This window comes from Lemur catta, chromosome X (assembly GCF_020740605.2).
Source record: "Lemur catta isolate mLemCat1 chromosome X, mLemCat1.pri, whole genome shotgun sequence".
NCBI lineage: Eukaryota > Metazoa > Chordata > Mammalia > Primates > Lemuridae > Lemur > Lemur catta.
In genome coordinates, this window is record NC_059155.1 from 13,610,534 (window position 1) to 13,629,256 (window position 18,723).

Genomic DNA, 18,723 nt, shown 5'->3' on the forward strand with positions numbered 1-18,723 from the left:
AGAACAAAAGGGGAGGGAAACGTGATCATCTCAATATATGCAGAAAAAGCATTTGACAGAAGTCACTATGTTTTCATAACAAAACACTCAGCAAACTAGGAATAGAAGGCCAATTCCTTAACGTGATAAAGGACATTTATGAAAAACCCACAACTAATGTCATACCCAATAGAGAAAGACTGAAAGTTTTACTCCTAAGATCAGGAAGAACAGGATGTCCATGTTCACCTCTGCTATTCAACATTGTACTGAAAGTCCTAGCCAGAGCATTTAAGCAAGAGAAAGCAATAAAAGGCATTCAAATTAGAAAGGAAGAAGTAAAAGTATTTCTGTTTGCAGACAATATGATTTTATATGTGCATAAAATATATATATACACACACATATGTATATAATCCCATAGAGTGTACACACACACACACACACATGCACAAACTACTAGAGCCAATAAATGAATTCAGCAAAGTTGTAGGGTATAAGATCAACACACAAAAATCAGTTGTGTTTCTATATGCTAGTAACAAACAATCTGAAAATGAAGCAAACAATTCCATTCACAATAGCGTCCAAAAGAATAAAATACCTAGGAATAAATTTAACCAAGGAGATAAGTGACTTGTGCACTGAAAACTATAAAATATTGCTGAAAGAAATTAAAGAACATCTAAATAAATGGAAAGGCATCCTGTGTTCATGGATTAGAAAATATATCAAGATGGCAGTAGTCTCCAAAGCTATCTGAAGATTCAATGAAATCCCTATCAAAATTCTGATGACCTTTTTTTGCCACAATTTAATAGCCAATCCTCAAATTCATAAGGAACCTCAAGGAGCCTTAAATAGCAAAAATAATATTGAAAGATAAAAACAAGGTAGGATCACACTACCTGATCTCAAAACTCGCTACAAAGCTACAGTAATCAAAATAGTGTGGTACTGGCATAAGGATGGGCATATAGACCAATGGAACAGAATGGAGTCCAGAAATAAAGCCAAACCTCTTTTGCCAATTAATTTTCAAAAAGGCTACCTGAAACATTCAGCAAGGGAAAGAATAGTCTTAACAAATGATGTTGGGACAACTAGATGACCACATACAACAGAATGAAGTTGGACTCCTACCTCACAACACATACAAAAATTAACTCAAAATAAGTCAAGGACTTAAATATAAGGGCTAAAACTATAGAACTATTTATTAGAAGGAAACATAGGGGTAAATCTTCATGATCTTAGATTTGTCAATGGATTCTTAGATTTGACACCAAAAGCATGAGCAACGATAGTAGAAATGTATAAATTAGACTTCATAAAAATGAAAACTTTGTCCATCAGAAGATATCTGTGGGACAAATAGCTGACAGTGAAAATAATAAAAAGCGAGGAAAAAAAAGATATTATCAAGAATGTGAAAAAGGAAAATTACAGAATGGGAAAATAGTTACAATTCATATATCTGATAAAGGTTTAATATCTTAAATATATGAAGAACTCTTACAACTCAACAACAAAAAGACACTGATTAAAAACCAAAGGACTTGAATAGACATTTCTGCAAAGATTTACAAATGGCCAACAAGCACATGAAAAGATGCTCAACATCATTAATCATCAGGAAAATCCAAATCAAAACCACAATGAGATGCCACTTCACATCCACTAAGATGGCTTTAATAAAAAAAAAAAACAATGATGGTGAGGATGAGAAATAGGAAGCCATATACACTCCTGGTGGGAATGTAAAATGGTGCAGCCACTGTGGAAAACAGTTTGGCAGTTCCTCAAAAAGTTAAAGATAGAATAACCACATGAGTCAGTAATTCCACTCCTAAGTATATACCCAAGAGAAATGAAAACACATGTCTGCACAGAAACTTGTACCCGAATGTTTATAATGTTTATAGTAGCATTGCTCCTAAGAGCCAAAAGGTGGAAACAACCCAAATATCCATTATGATGGATAAACAAATTGTGTTGCATGATACAATAAAATATTATTCAGCCATTAAAAAAGGAATGAAGTGCTAAAACACTACAACTTGGATGAACCTTGAAAACATTTTACTGAGTGAAAGAAGCCAGCTATAAAAGATCACATACTATATGAGTCCATTAATATTATATATCCAGAATAGGCAAATTTGGAGAGAGAAAAAGATTAGGAGTGACTTAGAGTTTAGGGGTGGGGGTTGGGGAGTGACATCTCTTAATGGGTATGAGGTGTTTCTATGGAGTGATGACAAAGTTTTGAAACTGGAGGTTGCACAACATTGTGAAGGCACTAACTACTGCTGAACTGTACACTATAAAGTGGTTGTGTGTTGTGTGAATCTCACCCATAAAGAAAATGTCCCCAAAAGGGTAGGGGTGAAAATAAAGGACTTTCTTTTTCAAGTACCCTGTGCGCCCTGCTCACAGGACCCAATGTGTAACCTGCCCTAGAGCAAGGGAGGTTGCCTGCACTTTTTCAGCCTAGGGCTATTAGCAATGTCTCTTTGACCTTCTCCAAGGCTGCAGATTCTTCGGGAGTGGTACAAATCCAAATGGGGGATAATGGGGCCGATTGGCCCTATCTTCCCCACAGGAGCAATCCCATCCTATTTGAACAACTGGACTAACCCCATGTTTCCCTTTTACACCCCATCATTCATGACTACCACAGACCACAAGATGTGCTAAGCAAGATAAACAAGAACCAAGTCACCAAAGGGTGTGGCTTCATGTACACAGGTCACTATGGCCACCCACCTTTGCCCCTGACCACAATTCTGGGAAAGAGGCCATTGCTGAGGCCTATGCCAGCGGGGCGGTAATGTCTCCATGCAGAGTTCCTGGAATTCATTTGGATGTTTGAAGTAGAGAAAGTTTGGAGAAATGATTGCATTACTCACACCATCACTGTCCTTTAAAAAGATGGGGGTTTCCCACTCTTCCCAGGCCAAGACACTCTTTTTACTCTGCCAGGATATGTGGGAGTGGGGAATATGATTGCCCCATCCTGCTGTGTGGCCAGCTCCTACCTTCTGTGCTGATACACACAAACCCACTCACACATGTTGACACATACAGTAACCTTGGGTCATTCTGGAGTACCATTTAGACGTAAATGCTAGTTTCGTGGAAAGTGACTATGGCAACTCCTGGTTTCAAATCTGCCTGATGTTCAGAAACTCTCAGCAGCTTCCTGTCAGTTAAAATGTGATTTAAACATCCTATTGTGTACCAGTTGTGCTTCCTGTTTTACAATGTCCCAAATTTAATACTGCCTTCCTGCCCTTTCTACATAGCAGGTAATTTAGAAAGTCACTCTGATTTTCCTTTCCACCTGGTTTACCCTTACTAATATCCTCTCTCCTCTTTCCCCATGAATGGATTTTTTTCTCTATGGGGTAATTTTCAACCAGTGAGCATATACAAAGTTTCTTCTCCTCTTCAGGCCTCAAGGCAGCCTCTTAGAGGCCTAGCCTCTGTCTCTTCTTACCGCTCTCCTGGTCATGGGAAGGGCCTGGTATCTCTGAGAGGGCAGCTTCACAGTAAGGAACATGACTTTCAGCCACCCAGTGCCTTCCTGCATGTCCAAAAACCTATTTCTTATACACTCACGTAACTTCTCTTCCAGCCACTGTACACATGCCCGCTAGGAAGCAAGACAGCCACACTGTGGGAACAGAAACAATCTCCTCCACCAAGTAAGAAATCACGATCATGCCCAGTATGGGGTGGTTTCTGGCACTGACATATTGGAGGGAGGGCCAATGAAATGTCATTTCCCAACAGGGGCAGCTACAATTATGCTCTATTGCCACTCTGAGGTGGAAGACATTTCGTGAAATCCTATAAAGCCAGCCCAATGCTGCCTGGGCCCCGGTCTGAACGACTTTTCCCAACTAGCCCAAATTGTATGCCCCTCACAACTCTTAGCCCAGAGTGGATTGTTAATTTGTTTTACAAAATTATACTATATTCATTCTGAAACCAACCACAGTGCTGTGCCTCTGAGGGGACTGGCACTCAATAAATATTGACGGATCACATTGAGCCTGACATTTGGGAGGAAAAGGCCAAAAAAAAAAAAAAGCTGTTATATCATCAAATGACGGCTTCCCAAAGGCTCTCAAAATAACTGGGCATGTTGGGGCTCCTGCAGCGGTTTTCAGATTGTCCTGTGAGATCCTGGGGTTCTGTTGGAACTGCTCCCAGTTTACATAAACATTTAATTCAAAAAAACCACGTGTGTTTAAATATGTAATATTTTTAAACTAATAAACCCCCCCAAAAACAAACCTAACAAATACCTGATGTGTTCCATCCAGAATGGCAATTGAAGACCACCAGTGCATTAGCAGGAGCCCCCGGGTTGACTCATTTCTGTTCAAACCTCCAGAGTGATGCTTCTCCTGCCCGAATTCCTTGTAAAGCCTTGGTTCACTGCTTCAGAAGGATGTGACTACACCGGGTCTTTACAATTGAGACTTGTACGTATCCACTTTCAGAGCAAGACACCCCTTCTTCTCTGTCCAAATCAAGACCTTCTTGCTGTTGCACAGCCAAAACCTAGAAATAAACTGAGTGCTGAGACTATCAGTGCATCTGTCATTCATCACCCCATTACAAATTTTTATAGTCATCAAACAGCCTTGTTGTTCTCCTTAACATTAGAACTACTACACATTTGTACTTGACAGCAATGAAATACTGCTTTTAGTCTCATATTTTTAACATAATGAGATGCCAGGTAGGATTTTGATTAAAAAACAAAGCTTCTTTTTCTCCATGGAGGGAGCTAATGAGTGAACAGATTATGCACCCCTTGTGACTTGGACGTGTCCTTTTAGAAAGGGAGCATGAGCTCAAGGATGCCATGGCAGCTGGGGAGTGCAGAGGCACATAATGCAGCCATCGCCCAGCTGCGTGCTCCAGACTTAGCGCACTCAGCATCTCACCTCTGTTGAACTAAATATCTGTCATGGTGGAAACCTGCAAGTGCAGGTCAGTGTTGGCTTATATAAAGCACGCACCTCCACCAGCTCTCTGGGTGGGTCCATTTAAAACAATTTGAGATACATAGTCAATACCCTCCAAACACAATACATTAAAAGGTCATTTTTAAACATTTTATTGACACATAATAATTGTACGTATTTGTGGGGTACATAGTGATGTTTTGATACATACAATGTGTAGTGGTCAAACCAAAGTAATTAGCATATCCATCACCCCAAACATTTATCGTTTTTTTGTGGTGGGAACATTCAAAATCCTTTGTCCTAGCTATTTGAAAATAGACAATAAATTACTGTTAACTACAGTCACCCTATAGTGCTACAGAACGCTAGAACTTATTCCTTGTATTTAGCTGTAATTTTGCATTCTTTAACCTCTCTCTACTCTCCCCACGCCCTACCTATCTCAGCCTCTAGTATCCACTATTCTACTCTCTACTTCCACGAGATCCACTTCTTTAGCTCCCACATATGAATGAGAACATGCAGTATTTATCTATGTTTGGCTTATTTCACTTAACATAATATCCTCCAGGCTCATCCATGTTGCAGCAAATGACAGAATTTCATTCTTTTTTATGGTTAAATAGTATTCTGTTGTGTATATATACCACATTTTCTTTATTAAGGGGTCTTTTTAAATAAGGTTATAACCAAGTTCTTAGGATGAGGAGGTAGACTGGCTTCAGAACAGTGCTTGGGAACTAATGAAACTCCTTCTGGTTCTTGAAAGATTTCTTCCAACAGGTTTGTGGTTTGGAACACAAGATTGTCCCAAAGGGCTACAGGTGTCAAGGAAGGCTTTTTAACGTAGTAGCCAAAAACAGTATACCCCATGGCTTGGCTCAGTTGCATCCTCCCATTCAGTTCTTCCTCCTGAGGGCAAAAAGCCTGGGCAAACACATGGGAAGCTATCAGAGATTAACCAACCCAAACCCACACTTGTCTCGGCTCATGCGGTCAGAGCTGCAGAAAGTGGAAGAAGCCATTCTCTGAGTGGGCAGTCATTCACTGGCTGGCGTGGCTGGCAGCTCTGAATCCAGGAGTAATTTACCCACAGCAGACTTTCTCCTAGGTCACACTAATAGGATGCCTTGGATATGATAGTATTTCCCATCAACAGAGAGGAACTGCCTCATCCCACACAACTGTGCTTGCCCTCGGAAGCAGTAGAACCACTTACACGGTGTCCAGTCAGGCATGAAATCCAAAGAGGAAGTGCTAAAACTGTAGGAAGAATTTAGGTAGGTAGAGTGTGATTACTGAAGTTGAAATCTGTCCAGACCATTGAGTTAACCACTAATGCTGTTAAAAAAATGCTGTGGGCTCATTCAATTACTTCATTCCACCTGAACCTATTAATATTGTCTAAAAATCATTAAAAAATCTTATGTCCCATTAAACACGAATGATGAAAATGGGTAAACCCTGAGCAGATGGCTGCCTTTATGGAGCACTATGCAAAACCACAGTAGTCCTCTAGGATCTTAGATGGCTGTTTTTAGCAACTGTGACTTGACATAAGCATGTCATAAAATTCACATGGTACCAGAGCTTTGGGGCAATGTAACAGAAAATTGGCCTGGATATATTCAACTAGCAACTAATCCCAAAATGTGCATGATTAAAGTGAGATAGTAAATGATTAAGGAAGAGCCAGAAGTATTTCAACAATGTCCTTGATAGCCTTTAAATCGAGAAAGAAATGCAGGAATAGCTGATAGAGGTAGCACCCCAAGAGATTCCTTTCTTGATGTAGGCTTTTATCTGGCTCTTGAAAGTCAGTATCACCAGTTGTTCTACCCTACACTCAGGTGGTTTCCCTAAGCTCAAGTTGGGGAGTACCAATCTGGAACTGGAAGAGTAACTTTAAGTATGTGGTATGCCTAGCATGTGCATGAGTGTGTACAAGCTCTGGGTAGCCACATCTTGAGCATTTTCAGATGCTGTCCCATACTCAGAGAATGTCCAAGTCTTGATGGCAGAAGAAAGGCTTCCGACCTTACCAGATGGTTTCACTGGATAGCACTGCTACAGCCCCCCAGCAGCTCACAAAGGGGAAGAGCCCAATAACCACTGACTGGTTTGGAAGATATCTGGAGTGGGGTTAAACACAGCTAAGCTCCCACTGGAATTCAAGTCTGATGCTTGCCTCAGATCTGTGGCCAGGTTAGAATGTCCAAAATAAAGGCTAGCCTATATCACTAGACAAAAGGATGGCATTGGCGAATCGTATGGTAGGGAGCAGCTTCAGGCAGGTGAGGTTTCCCAAGTGTTTGTTTGGAAATAAATCAGTATCTGTCCCTAACTACATTATTTCAGAGTCTTCAACTGTTAACCTTTTAGTAAGAAGTACTGAGGAAACCAAGATCTTATGATGAGGCAGGTTAAATTAAAAAAAGAAGCAACAAATGATAAGTCGGTTTTAACATTTTATTGGGTAAATGATTTTAAAGGTAATAACAATAGTGTCAAAACTACTACAATATCTTTCCACAGCCATACCTTACAGACCCACATAAACCTTCTCTTATTTTTTTCTTTTTGCTCATTTTCGATATTTTAAAGCCATTCATATAAAATGCCCATTTCTAATAGTTTCTTCAAACTATTAAGCAATTAGATGTGGAAGGAAGGAGGGGCTACTTATACTGGAAGGGGTTTCAGGTAATCTGTGATGTCTTACTGTAATCAAAAAACAGGTTACTAAGAAAGAAGGAAAAGAAGAGCTACTCCAGGTAGCTTTTAGCTCATTACAAGTCTCACCATTGTATCACCAAAAACTCATTATGCTGGTGACCGATTCAAAGTAATTTCGGGGAACATATAAAACACTAAAATAACTTAGAAACTAGATCCAAATATTTCAAAAGTAATCAACTTTGATATACAAAAGCAGTCAGAGGTGGTTACAAAAGTTTGTTTTCTCAGTGCGTCTATGTACCAGCGTAGTTACTGGGTCCAGAGCAAAATAAAAGGTTCATTTTCTTCTGAAATAGTAATAAAAAACAAGGAAAACATATCTTTGTATATAAAGGATCAATGCTGGTCTTAAGAATAATGTAATCAGAAACCCTTAAATCGAGAGGCACACAACGGGTTTCCACTTTTAAAAAATAAAAGGAAAGTCACCAGTTTATTTAAATGGAGGAGGTGCTCACACCCCTCAAATAAACTTAATTCAATTTAACATCACTAGCAAAAATCACTTAGAAACTGTACAAAAATAAAAAAGTTAACACATTTAATCCTGCAAGGTTTTTGTAAGGACTGGAAGGCAGGCTTTTGGAGCAGCATTTGGGCATGGCTGGGGGCTTCTTTGGTTTGATCTAACACACATAAGAGATGGAACCTATTCCGGATGACAGTTTCAAATTTCCTGCACATTTGAAGACAAGAAAAGAGGCCAGTATACAAACTTCCGGTGTGCTGGGCATTGGGACTGAATGTGCTGGACTGAAAATCTTATAACTACTTTAAGTGGGGTGGGGCGGGGGAAAGAGCAAGCCTTGCACTTCCTCCATCAATTTCACCAACCTCACATGGTAGGGGAGACTACAGAGGGAAGTAGCACATTCTCATGCAGTCAGAAGGCCACTTGAGGGGTGGAGGGGACAATTGTTCTCTTAGAATCTGGTACCTGGCTGATCTTGTTTAAAAACAAGAAAACCCTTCCAGAAATGGAAGCCTTCTGCTACATACCAAAGTAAAATGAGTACTATTTTCCAAGAGGAAAAATACACAGTTGCATTTGAAAACAGAAAATTTAAATGGAACTAATTAACATTTAAAAGGGGCTATGTAAACTTTGTGCTACTCAAATGAAGTTCAAGTATTACTTCCGAGTTGTTTAAAGATCACTGAACTTATACAATATTCTGGTGATAAGAGTGCAATTCACATTTGTGTTTCTGAACAAACAAACCACAAACTGGCTAGAACACAACCTGTGCAATCAGAATCTTCATCTGAGTTAAAGACACATGCTACATATTTCAACATGTTCAGAGTTAATTCATACCACATATTTAACAGCTTTGTAATAAACAACAAAGGTCAAAAGGTCTAGCATTTGTCTGTTTGAAGCACACCATTATAGTTTGTATAACACCCTTTACACTACAAAGTCTTTTAGTCAACAGCTACTTAGAGACAAAAATGCACTGTGCGTTAAACTTGAATACAAAAGGAGACAAAACTATCCTTTTCCCCCAAGCCATGGTGGGAAATATTGCTGACCTCGTCCTTTGAAGCCTGCAGGATGGTTATTTCTTCAGTATAACATTATTACACTGGTAAGAAAATCTGTATAACATCTGCATATATCAAGGATTTTTAAAAATCTGATATGATTTTAGAGTCCGCATGACCAGTCACGTGACCTGCTCAAGATTGATTAGCACCGTTAAATACATAAACACACATATATGTATGTATGTATGTGTAAATATATGTATGCACACATACATATATGCATGTAATAGATCTTTGCTTTAAAAAAAAACTTCTAACCATAAGCTCATCCAGGACGAGGAGCCTGTTGAACTGATGAGATGATGGATAACATGGATTTCACAACAATATTGGTCTATTTTGTCTCTCTTCAGTTTGCTTGTTTTACCTTTTTTTTTTTTTTTGCAGCAGACAATATCATTCAGTTTGTGCTCAGTTTCCCTATAAGGGCAAGAAAAAGTTTCCATCAGGTAGCCATTTGTTTTTATACTTAAAGACTAATCTGCTCCAAAATGCTCCCAAGTAGAAATGACAGGATTGAGAATCCCTTTCTAAAGCCCAACAGCTAACTTTTTCTGACTAAAATCTCTAAGTTCAGTGGAACTGGCTACCAAGATTGCATTTCAGGCTAACAATTGGCTTCTTAGTTAAGGCATCACAACTGAAAATGGTTATTTCAACAATGGATGCTGTGGATGAAGGAACACCAACAAACTTCTAAGCACTCTCATCAAATACTAAAGCAGTTTGCTTTGCCCCAGTGGCAAGCAGAAGGAATTCACCCAATTATCTCACAAACTAGAAAAGGATTTTTGAATTCTGAACTAGCAGTCTGTCACTTGTCACAGTAACTATTATGTATAAACTATTTCATTTTGATATTCAGTGACATTTCTTATAGTTTTAGAATATATATTCTGCAGCATACTTTCATTCATCACATATTGGCTTCCTATTTGAAAAAATTATATATATTTTTCCAAATATATATATATATATATATAGATATATATATTTTACTACCATTAAATGAAGGTCATTTTTCTCCAGAATCATCTGTCATTTTTCCAGGGGATCAGTAAGTTTTCTTTGTATGCATCATGGGAAGATGAGCCTTGCAAATGAGCTGGGCTCTAACTATAGCACATCTGAATGCCAACTCCATTTTTACAGTTGTAACATAACATCTTATCAACATAGTAAATGTGTTTCTATCAAAAGTATGTAGTGCAGAAAGAGATTCGAGCTATTTTATAGTATCTCTAAAACTCTACTATCATCCCCATGACAAACATATCTGAAATCATGGCATATATGAACTTTTGTTTCACTAGATTATCTTTATCATATCTTTAGATGGTAGCTAAAATTGTCTCTGGCCAATCAGGACTTACTGAAACCTAAAGCTAACAAATTTAAATTAATATAAAATAGACAAATGTCTCTTTTTGGTTATTTGCTCAAAATAAATTTTTTCAGCTTAAAAAAATACTTAAGAGTAAGCAATTTGTCTAATCTGTTGTTTCCCATATAGAAACGATAAAATTTTACAAGAATATTTCTCTAAATTGCCTTTTTCCAGCCCCTCTTAATTCCACTTAATTATATTCTTCTCAAAGGCACTAAATTCCGTATCTGCTCTCTTTCTAATATTTGCTGCTCTTCAAAATGATTTCTGTAGCCTATTTGAAAGGTAGTTCATACTTTCTTAAAATAGTGTTTCAATTTGTAAATTGGTTCTATAAAGTGATGAGGCAATCTCTTCTATCTATGCTAACCAGTTACAGTAGGCATAAATGATTTCTCACTCTCTGTGACAAGCCCTATCATGGACCTTTGAATGTTTGCTAATAGAACTAAAGTTCATATATTTTAACCATGGGAAGAACAAAAAGTTAAGGAGTGAAGACCCAAATACTAAGCTCTCATAGCAAAGTGAATTTCAGACAAATTCAAGAGTAATAATCAAATACCTGAATTTGATATGAATTACTACTCTCAAACTCAGCTATTAAAAAATAACTATCTTACTGAGGAAAACCAAAGACAAACCTAAATAAAATCCTTATGAACTGCACACTTTCTTCCATCCACAGTCGAAGGAAGGAAGGAAGGAAGGAAGGAAGGAAGGAAGGAAGGAAGGAAGGAACGTACGCAGGAAAGACAGGAAGGAAGGCAAGGACAGAAAGACAGATAACTCATTGAGACAGCAAAGCAAATTTCTACATAACATTGTAAGGAAGGAAAACCCCAAAAGTTATATATGCTGCAAAAAAAAATCAATGACCTAAAATAATAAAACAGGATCTTCTTAACAAATGCCATTTTCCTACCCGTTACCATGATGATCTTAATTGACGACGTCGAAGCTTCACCATGGCAACGGAAACTATCATCATAAAATGGTACAGTAAAAGAGATAGCTAGACCAAGAAGGTGTGGGGTCTCCTGGGAAGAGGTCTGCAGAGAGGCCCAGTGACTGGTTGTGCGGCTCAGTGTCAGGAATAATGGTTGTATGGTGGAAGGGGATGCCCAATGCCATTTTGGAAATGATGATGCTGGCGATGAGCAAGGTATTCAGCATAGCTCAGGGTCATCTTTTCACTACGGTACCTGGAAGAAAGTCAAGGAAAAGTTAACGTTGAGAAATAGGTGACATGCTATTATTAGAGCTAGGAGGAACCTTAGAGATAATTTTATAGATCAGGAAACAGAGGCCTAGAGAGAAGCAGTGACTTGCCCAAGGTCACAGAGCTACTAAGTAGCAAAGCTGAGATCAGAACCCAGGAATCCAAACTCTGAGCCCAGTCCTCTTTCCACTCTACTACTCCTTGTTTAAATTGTTCTAGAAATGTTACTGCCCCCTCAGCCCTGGTTTGCAAACAGCAAGGAAGACAATTATGTACCTATTTCATCCACTTAACTATTTTTGTGCAGAGATCTTCCATCTCTCCCTTTTATGGTCCCTTTCTCTGTCCACATGTCTTAGGCCTTGCCATTAAGTAACAACAACAACAACTTTTCTTAGTCCTGTTTTTCTAAACCTTCTCTTTTCTCCATGCCTAGCTTTCTTTCATTGCCACACTTCTCAAAAGAGTAAAGCATATTTTACACCTTCAATCCCCATCTAACACTACTCCCTGGCCCAGTGCTCCTTGGCTTCTGCTGCCACCCTTCCCCGGAAATGGCTCTATCAGAAGGCTGCCCCTGATTCGGCTTGACCTTTCTTTCCATTATGATACCACTTACCGCTCCCTTTGTGAAGCTCCCTGGTCCCATGGGTTCTATACCTTCACGTGCCCCTGGTCCTCTCTCTGCCTCCCAGACTGCTCCTTACCTCTTTGACTGCTCCTCCTCCCTCTGCCTTGCAGGATTTCCCTATGTTTCTATCGTCAGTTCTTTTGACTCCATACTGTCCCCCTGAGCGAACCCTATCCTCACAACTTCAACTATGACCTCTCTACAATGATCCCAGACTATCAGATCCTTTATTAAAAAGATTTGTTCTGTAAAATTTGGATTCAGTCAAAAGGCCGCACTCAGGGATCCAGAAGGCCACAGGTGGCCCCAAGACTGCAAGTTCCTCACCCTGACTAGACAGTTCCATATAGATATCCCAGGAAGCATTTCAAATCCAGAATCAATGCATAAACCTAACACTCTCCTCCTGTGGTCCCTACCTTGGTTAAACGGATGACCTGGGTCCCTTTATCTAGATTAAAGCTTTAACTTCCTTACCTCTAAATGATGACTAAATCCTTTCATTTCTTCCATAATATTTTCTTATCTGTCCCCATCTTTCTTCCCATCCTACTGTCACAGATCTAGTTAAGGCCTACATTGCACTTCCTTGGATTGCTGCCATAGATTCTTAGATTCTCAATGTTTCCTAGCTCATTTTCCTTCTTCCAATTCCATTCTTACACCTCCCCAAGTTCATCAGCTTGAAATCCTTCAATGGCTACCAACTGCCTATAGAGCCAAGTCAAATGTCTTAGTCTGGAATTTAAGACCTTCAGTGGTCTGACCCAACCTATTATAAATTTGGGGGTATATTTTCCTCTAATGACCACTTTCCCTATGTACACCAAAAGACCAGCCAAATCAGACTATTTTTGCATTCCTCAGAACTTGCTCTGTACCTCGCCACCTACATGCCTTGACTCATAAGGTCCTCTTTGAGGGAATTCCTATCCTCCCCCACTCTCCACCTGTCACGTATTCTATCTATTCTTCAAGCCCAGCTCCAAATTGACCTCCTCTTTGAAACCTTCCGTTATCTCCCACCCCCTCCTGGAATTCCTCTTTCCCTATTTTATGATCTTACATCATCCATCATATTTTGCCTTAGATTAATAATTATTTTTGCATATGCCCTTTTATTTTTTTCAACTGTGAACTCAGGGAGAGCAGAGATGGAAGCATTTTCAAATTTATAACTCCTCAGAAAGAGCTGAAGATAGTTCATTTTTAGACTATAGGCCTTCAATGTGGTTTTGTGGAATTGAAATAAATGGGAACAGCAACCTGTTTTCCTAGAATATTTGATATTTTTCCTTTTTAAATAAGTATCCCTATTTTTCCATGCCAAAATTTATTTAGCATTTGAGTTTAGCTCAGTTGTGTTTTTCAGTAAGCTTTCATGGTAAACTTCTATTACTGCCAAAATTCTAAGGTTAAATTCAAATTTGAGGACTACTTATCAGAATCCTGGGGTTATGCTAAGCAAGGTCAAAAGCTAGCCAATAGCTAATTCAGGTACTTTCTCCAATAATGTAGTCTAACGTCTCCAAGGGCTTGCTCGTTCAAAGGCAGAGTAATCACACAGAGCTAAAGATGGGAAGGATGGGTTCATATATCATATAGGGTTCACTGCCAAGCAGAGTTCCATCGTATCCATCCTCAGTATGGCCCTGCCATTCATTTCCACTCTGTTTCAGAAAAGAGAAGCAAGTGTAGTTAGACAGACCAAAGAAATCAAAGGGTCAGTGACATACGCACTGAAATGTACTGGTTAGCCTTGTGCTAGAAAACGACTTCTGTACCTGGTCAGTTTTATGGTTTTCCTGAATTCATTAGTAATCGGAGCTTTGTATCCTCCTTTCCTCAATAAGGAGTCTATGGTCTGAATATGGTCCCATCCTGTGGAGAGCAGACCAGATAAAATATCAGTCAAGCACACATAACACACCTTTGGTTAAATACAAAATCACTTTGCAGAGGTCAGCTATCACTGTCACCAAATGCCATCAACTCTTTTGATCTTAAAAACAATCACACAGAAAAGCTAAGATTTCATCCTGTACAAAAGCAGGTTCATCATCACACACCTTAAATTCTAGCTATCCATAATGTCTAACAACATTGGCTTGTTTATCTCAACCACATTCAAAGGCAAAGAATCTACGAGGCTGGTAGAAAGTGCTCAGTCATGACTATAACAAACCACAGCCATGGTACTCTCCTGTAACAGTGACATCTTTAAATGGGAGGGAAAAGCCTAAATGTCATGGTGCCAACTCAATAGTATTTAGGACTCCCACTCTACTTTACGGTAATTGCTGTTCCTAGTGGTATCATCTGTAATCAATCAAGTATATTTGTGTGTGATACTCAAGGGCATTTTTATTGGTTCTGACATAGATGGTATACTAATATCTGAAGCCATCTATCTTTTATGTGTGCTTTATGAAGTCAGTGATACTACAGGATTAAGACATTTTCTAAAGCAACCCAAATAAATCTTTAGATAACTGCCTTAAAGACTTTCTTGTTTGGGGGTTTAATGACATTAAATTTTGCTATTATGTATCTCACATTTATATGAACAAACATGGGAAAATCAAATTACAAATGCTTTCTGATGAGAAGAAAAGTTCCATAAGATAAAAGATATATTCATTTCAACTAACATGAAACTAAAATTTGGTAGTGGCTAGAAAAGACAAAATATGACAAAGTGAAAAGTTATTTTGTGTTATAGGGTTGGTTCATAAAAGTCTGTGCTATATCTGCAAAATAGGAAAATATTTGTTGATCAGGAAGTGTAGACCCAGCATATAAAACACTAATGCTTCATGTATTTTCAATGCTACCAATCTTAATGGGAAACCTACAATCTTAGTATTAGCAGAATGAGTAATGGCAACCAACTAAGAATGAAACATTTGATACTGACAATGACAATGAACTATGTGGCTGGCTGTCAAACAAAAGGCTTGTTCATGCCACAATCTACAGCACAATGGAATATAGGAAAATGATATTTCAAATTAGTAGTAAATTGTTGCCTAAAATAAAACTCAACTTTTATAAATCTTTGCTTTTTTAAAAAAGCATACATTTATGTGTTTATGCCGTCAAACTTCAGTGCAGGGATTCAACTTCTGTATGAGTAGTTTACCGATTTGACACAGACATTGCAGTAGCAGTAATGGAAGAGTCATTTCTTATCATTTGACATTGATCAATTATCAGACATAAAACTGCAAGGTGAGATAACGCATTTCAATTGGTATATTTGTCTAAATTCTTCACCAGATCATACGAAATAAAGTACAACAATGACCTTGCTCCTTTGCAACCTCCGGTAGGTAGGTGGCGGTGCGTTTTGATCCTTTTTCATTGATGAATTCTATTCTAATGCCATGTACACCCACCTGAAAGAAATTGGCGGTTTTATTAGTATAGTCTTATTCATAGAATCAGAAAGAAAAGGTTATATTTTAACTTTCAAGAGAATGCAGTTCTTCCTTTCCCCTTGTTTTTAGGAGGGTATATCAGTTTTCTCTTTCCAAAGCTTTGACTTGAGATTTGAAGGCCATTATTATGGCCACAGAGACTGAAGATGTGGAAGTGCAGGTGCCCAACATGCACTGGGCTTTGCTATTCTGTTTTGGAAAACAGGAACAACCATTCTGGGGCTGTGTATAGAACAAGACAGTTGATGGCAAGAATTCTGCCCCCACTCCCAAACTGTGGCTCATGACAACAACGAATGAGACAAAGGGAACTGACTTCAAAGAGAGAGCAAACAACCATCCTGTTTTGCAGGCACACTCACCACTTTGGATTAAGTTCCAAAAATTCCAGTGCTCAACCCCTCCCAAATTGTCTAGTCTCTTTAAAGCCTTGGATTATATGCAGGTAAGCAGACACAGTCAGATAAGAAAGATTGAAACAAAAAATAATGAAAACAACCAGATCCTACATCATCATCTAGCACAGACAGTAAAAAATGTATTATGGTTTAGAATGGGCCAGTTGCAACCACTCACTGTCCATATACACCATTGCCCTCACACAGCACTGTTCAATTTAAGAGCAATAAAGATTTCAAATCACTTTGGGGCAGGGCATTTTTGCACAGTTTCTCTATATACTAGCCAAGAGACCACTGCAACTTTTTTTTTTCTTTTATGAGAAAGAAACTTGTGGTGATGCCCTTATAATGGCAGTCTTCTAAGTAAGCGTGGGCAATTTATTGCTAATTAAAAAAATATTGTGCTTCTCCTTTGATTAGTGTACAATTGAAAGGAATCTATCTTTCCCACTCATATCTCACATAGAATAGTGTGCAGATCTAAAGATCATTGAAAGTTCTTAACTTCTTTAAAAACACTGATGATAAAAATAAAATTTCAAAAGCATAACAACTGCATTCTGTTCTCCTAAATCTGCGATTGCCTCTGATCGGTGGTTCCCAAGTGGAGGATCAGGTTGTCCAAGGTACTGGAGGGAAGATGTATGACCAGGTAAACATTATTACCCAGGACGGAGGCCTCTTTTCAGAGCAAGTAAGTGAAGTTATAGACCTTTATTCTTTCCGTCTGTATAGATATAAAGGTCTAGAAGGGGAAAAGGGGCCAATGAAAACCTTTCATTTCTTCTGCCTTTAGTCTGAAATTTTCCAATTTTTCAGGGAATAAAAAGTCCTCTGGGAAATCCATTTCATTCTTCCCCAGGTCTTCACACGTCCATCCATTAGAGCCTATCAGATCTTCTGAGCAGTTTATGTGTTTTATTAAAGCATATCTCTGTGGCTATTTCTTCTATCTCTTAATATCAGTATTCTTACGAATTTCCTTCTGCTAAAAATGCAACCAGGGCAGCTGTTTAAAAACTAACACAATAAGGCTTCCCATACCCTGTGGGAAATGACCGTGGACAGCTGAGAAGAAATATGAGTGCTTAGCTATCAGGCATTTCCAGGATAAAGGACATCTACTAATCTCCCCAGTGCCTGACATAGTACTGAGACAGAGACAAATTTGCAACATTTTCTGTATACCAACTTCCTGATCAGTGACTTTGAAATTTTTTTCCTTTGACAATATCAGACTCTTCATAATTTGTTTTTAAAAATATATAGCATAAGTAATTTATGCTCCATCGTTCACTGAAGTGAATTTTAAATCTTTAACTCTATTTATCAAAAATCTGTCGTGTTAAAATTGAAAAGAATTTTGGTGTTTATTAAGGTGTCTAGTCAAAACTGCGAGAGGAAGAATGTCTCCGTATCTGTGAGACGAGAGTGTGAGATGGAATCGGTGGTATTTAAACGGCATGGAGTGGGGATGGGGGCTACAGAGTTTACCAGAATTTTGGGAGGTTTCATGCTTCAACAAGTATAGTTTGAAAAAGAACAACTCCCCGGGTGATTTTTATTCTGGTTTAACTAGATAACCTCTCATAACCGTTCTAGCTCTGAAAAACTGTGGCTATGTATTGGGGGTAAAAAGTGATTTAGGCAAATGGGGGGTAATCTATACATGTACATCCTTTCTTCATAGGGGTACATTCTGTATTCTTCAAGAAAAATGTCAGAAATCTTTAAACCTTAGTAATTTATCAAGTAAAAAAAGTTAGGATTAATTGTATGGTATATGAATATATCTCAATAAAGCTCTGTGTGGGGGGGGATAGAAAAGACATATTGAGCAAAATAAAAATTACAAGATTGCTTTATTTACTTTTGCATTTTGACAAGGCCCCACCATCAAATTCGATAAGAAAAAACATCAAAATTCTCCCATTCTGTTTAGTACCACATTTACAACTCTTAACTATTTTCTGGGTTCCTACAATTCCGAACAATTGAAAGCCCTTATAAGTTGAACTGCATGTATGGTGCTTATAAAGTAAATCCTTTGTGAAAAATAACTTTTTTCATAGGTCAAAAATATTCTTCACAAAGCTGTAAAGCCAAAACCACAGTGAGTCATTTTTTTCAACTATTAGAATCAGGAGAATGGTAATAATGTTTTTAACAGAATCAAAGCATAATAGCTTTTTGTCACCTGTTGAGCAAAAACATTTTCTGTACTCCTAGAACCACAAATGCCACCAAATAATCATACTGCACAATCAAAACAGGAGAGTGGAAAACGGCCTGCTGTGGAGAATGACCGATTGTGGCCGACCTGTGGAAATCACCTGGCTTTGCAAATTAAGTCATCTCCAATGAAATGAGCACCAAAACTAATTC

General features: G+C 38.4%; 2 protein-coding genes across 2 annotated transcripts in view; one reads left to right on the forward strand and one right to left on the reverse strand.

Moving 5' to 3' along the window:
* Positions 1–4,581, forward strand: part of TMEM164 (transmembrane protein 164) — a 171,380-nt gene extending 166,799 nt beyond the window's left edge. Inside the window, exons 8-9 of the transcript XR_006731794.1 lie at positions 3,620–3,689; positions 4,385–4,581. The gene's annotated coding sequence lies outside the window, so the exon portion shown is untranslated. The remainder of the gene's footprint in view (positions 1–3,619; positions 3,690–4,384) is intronic.
* A 2,841-nt stretch (positions 4,582–7,422) lies between these two features.
* AMMECR1 (AMMECR nuclear protein 1) overlaps positions 7,423–18,723 on the reverse strand; it is a 111,453-nt gene continuing 100,152 nt past the window's right edge. Inside the window, exons 4-6 of the mRNA XM_045538924.1 lie at positions 15,805–15,895; positions 14,282–14,378; positions 7,423–11,849 (exon numbers count right to left, since the gene is read on the reverse strand). Coding sequence (XP_045394880.1) covers positions 11,735–11,849; positions 14,282–14,378; positions 15,805–15,895 — 303 coding nt within the window. The 3' untranslated portion in view covers positions 7,423–11,734. The remainder of the gene's footprint in view (positions 11,850–14,281; positions 14,379–15,804; positions 15,896–18,723) is intronic.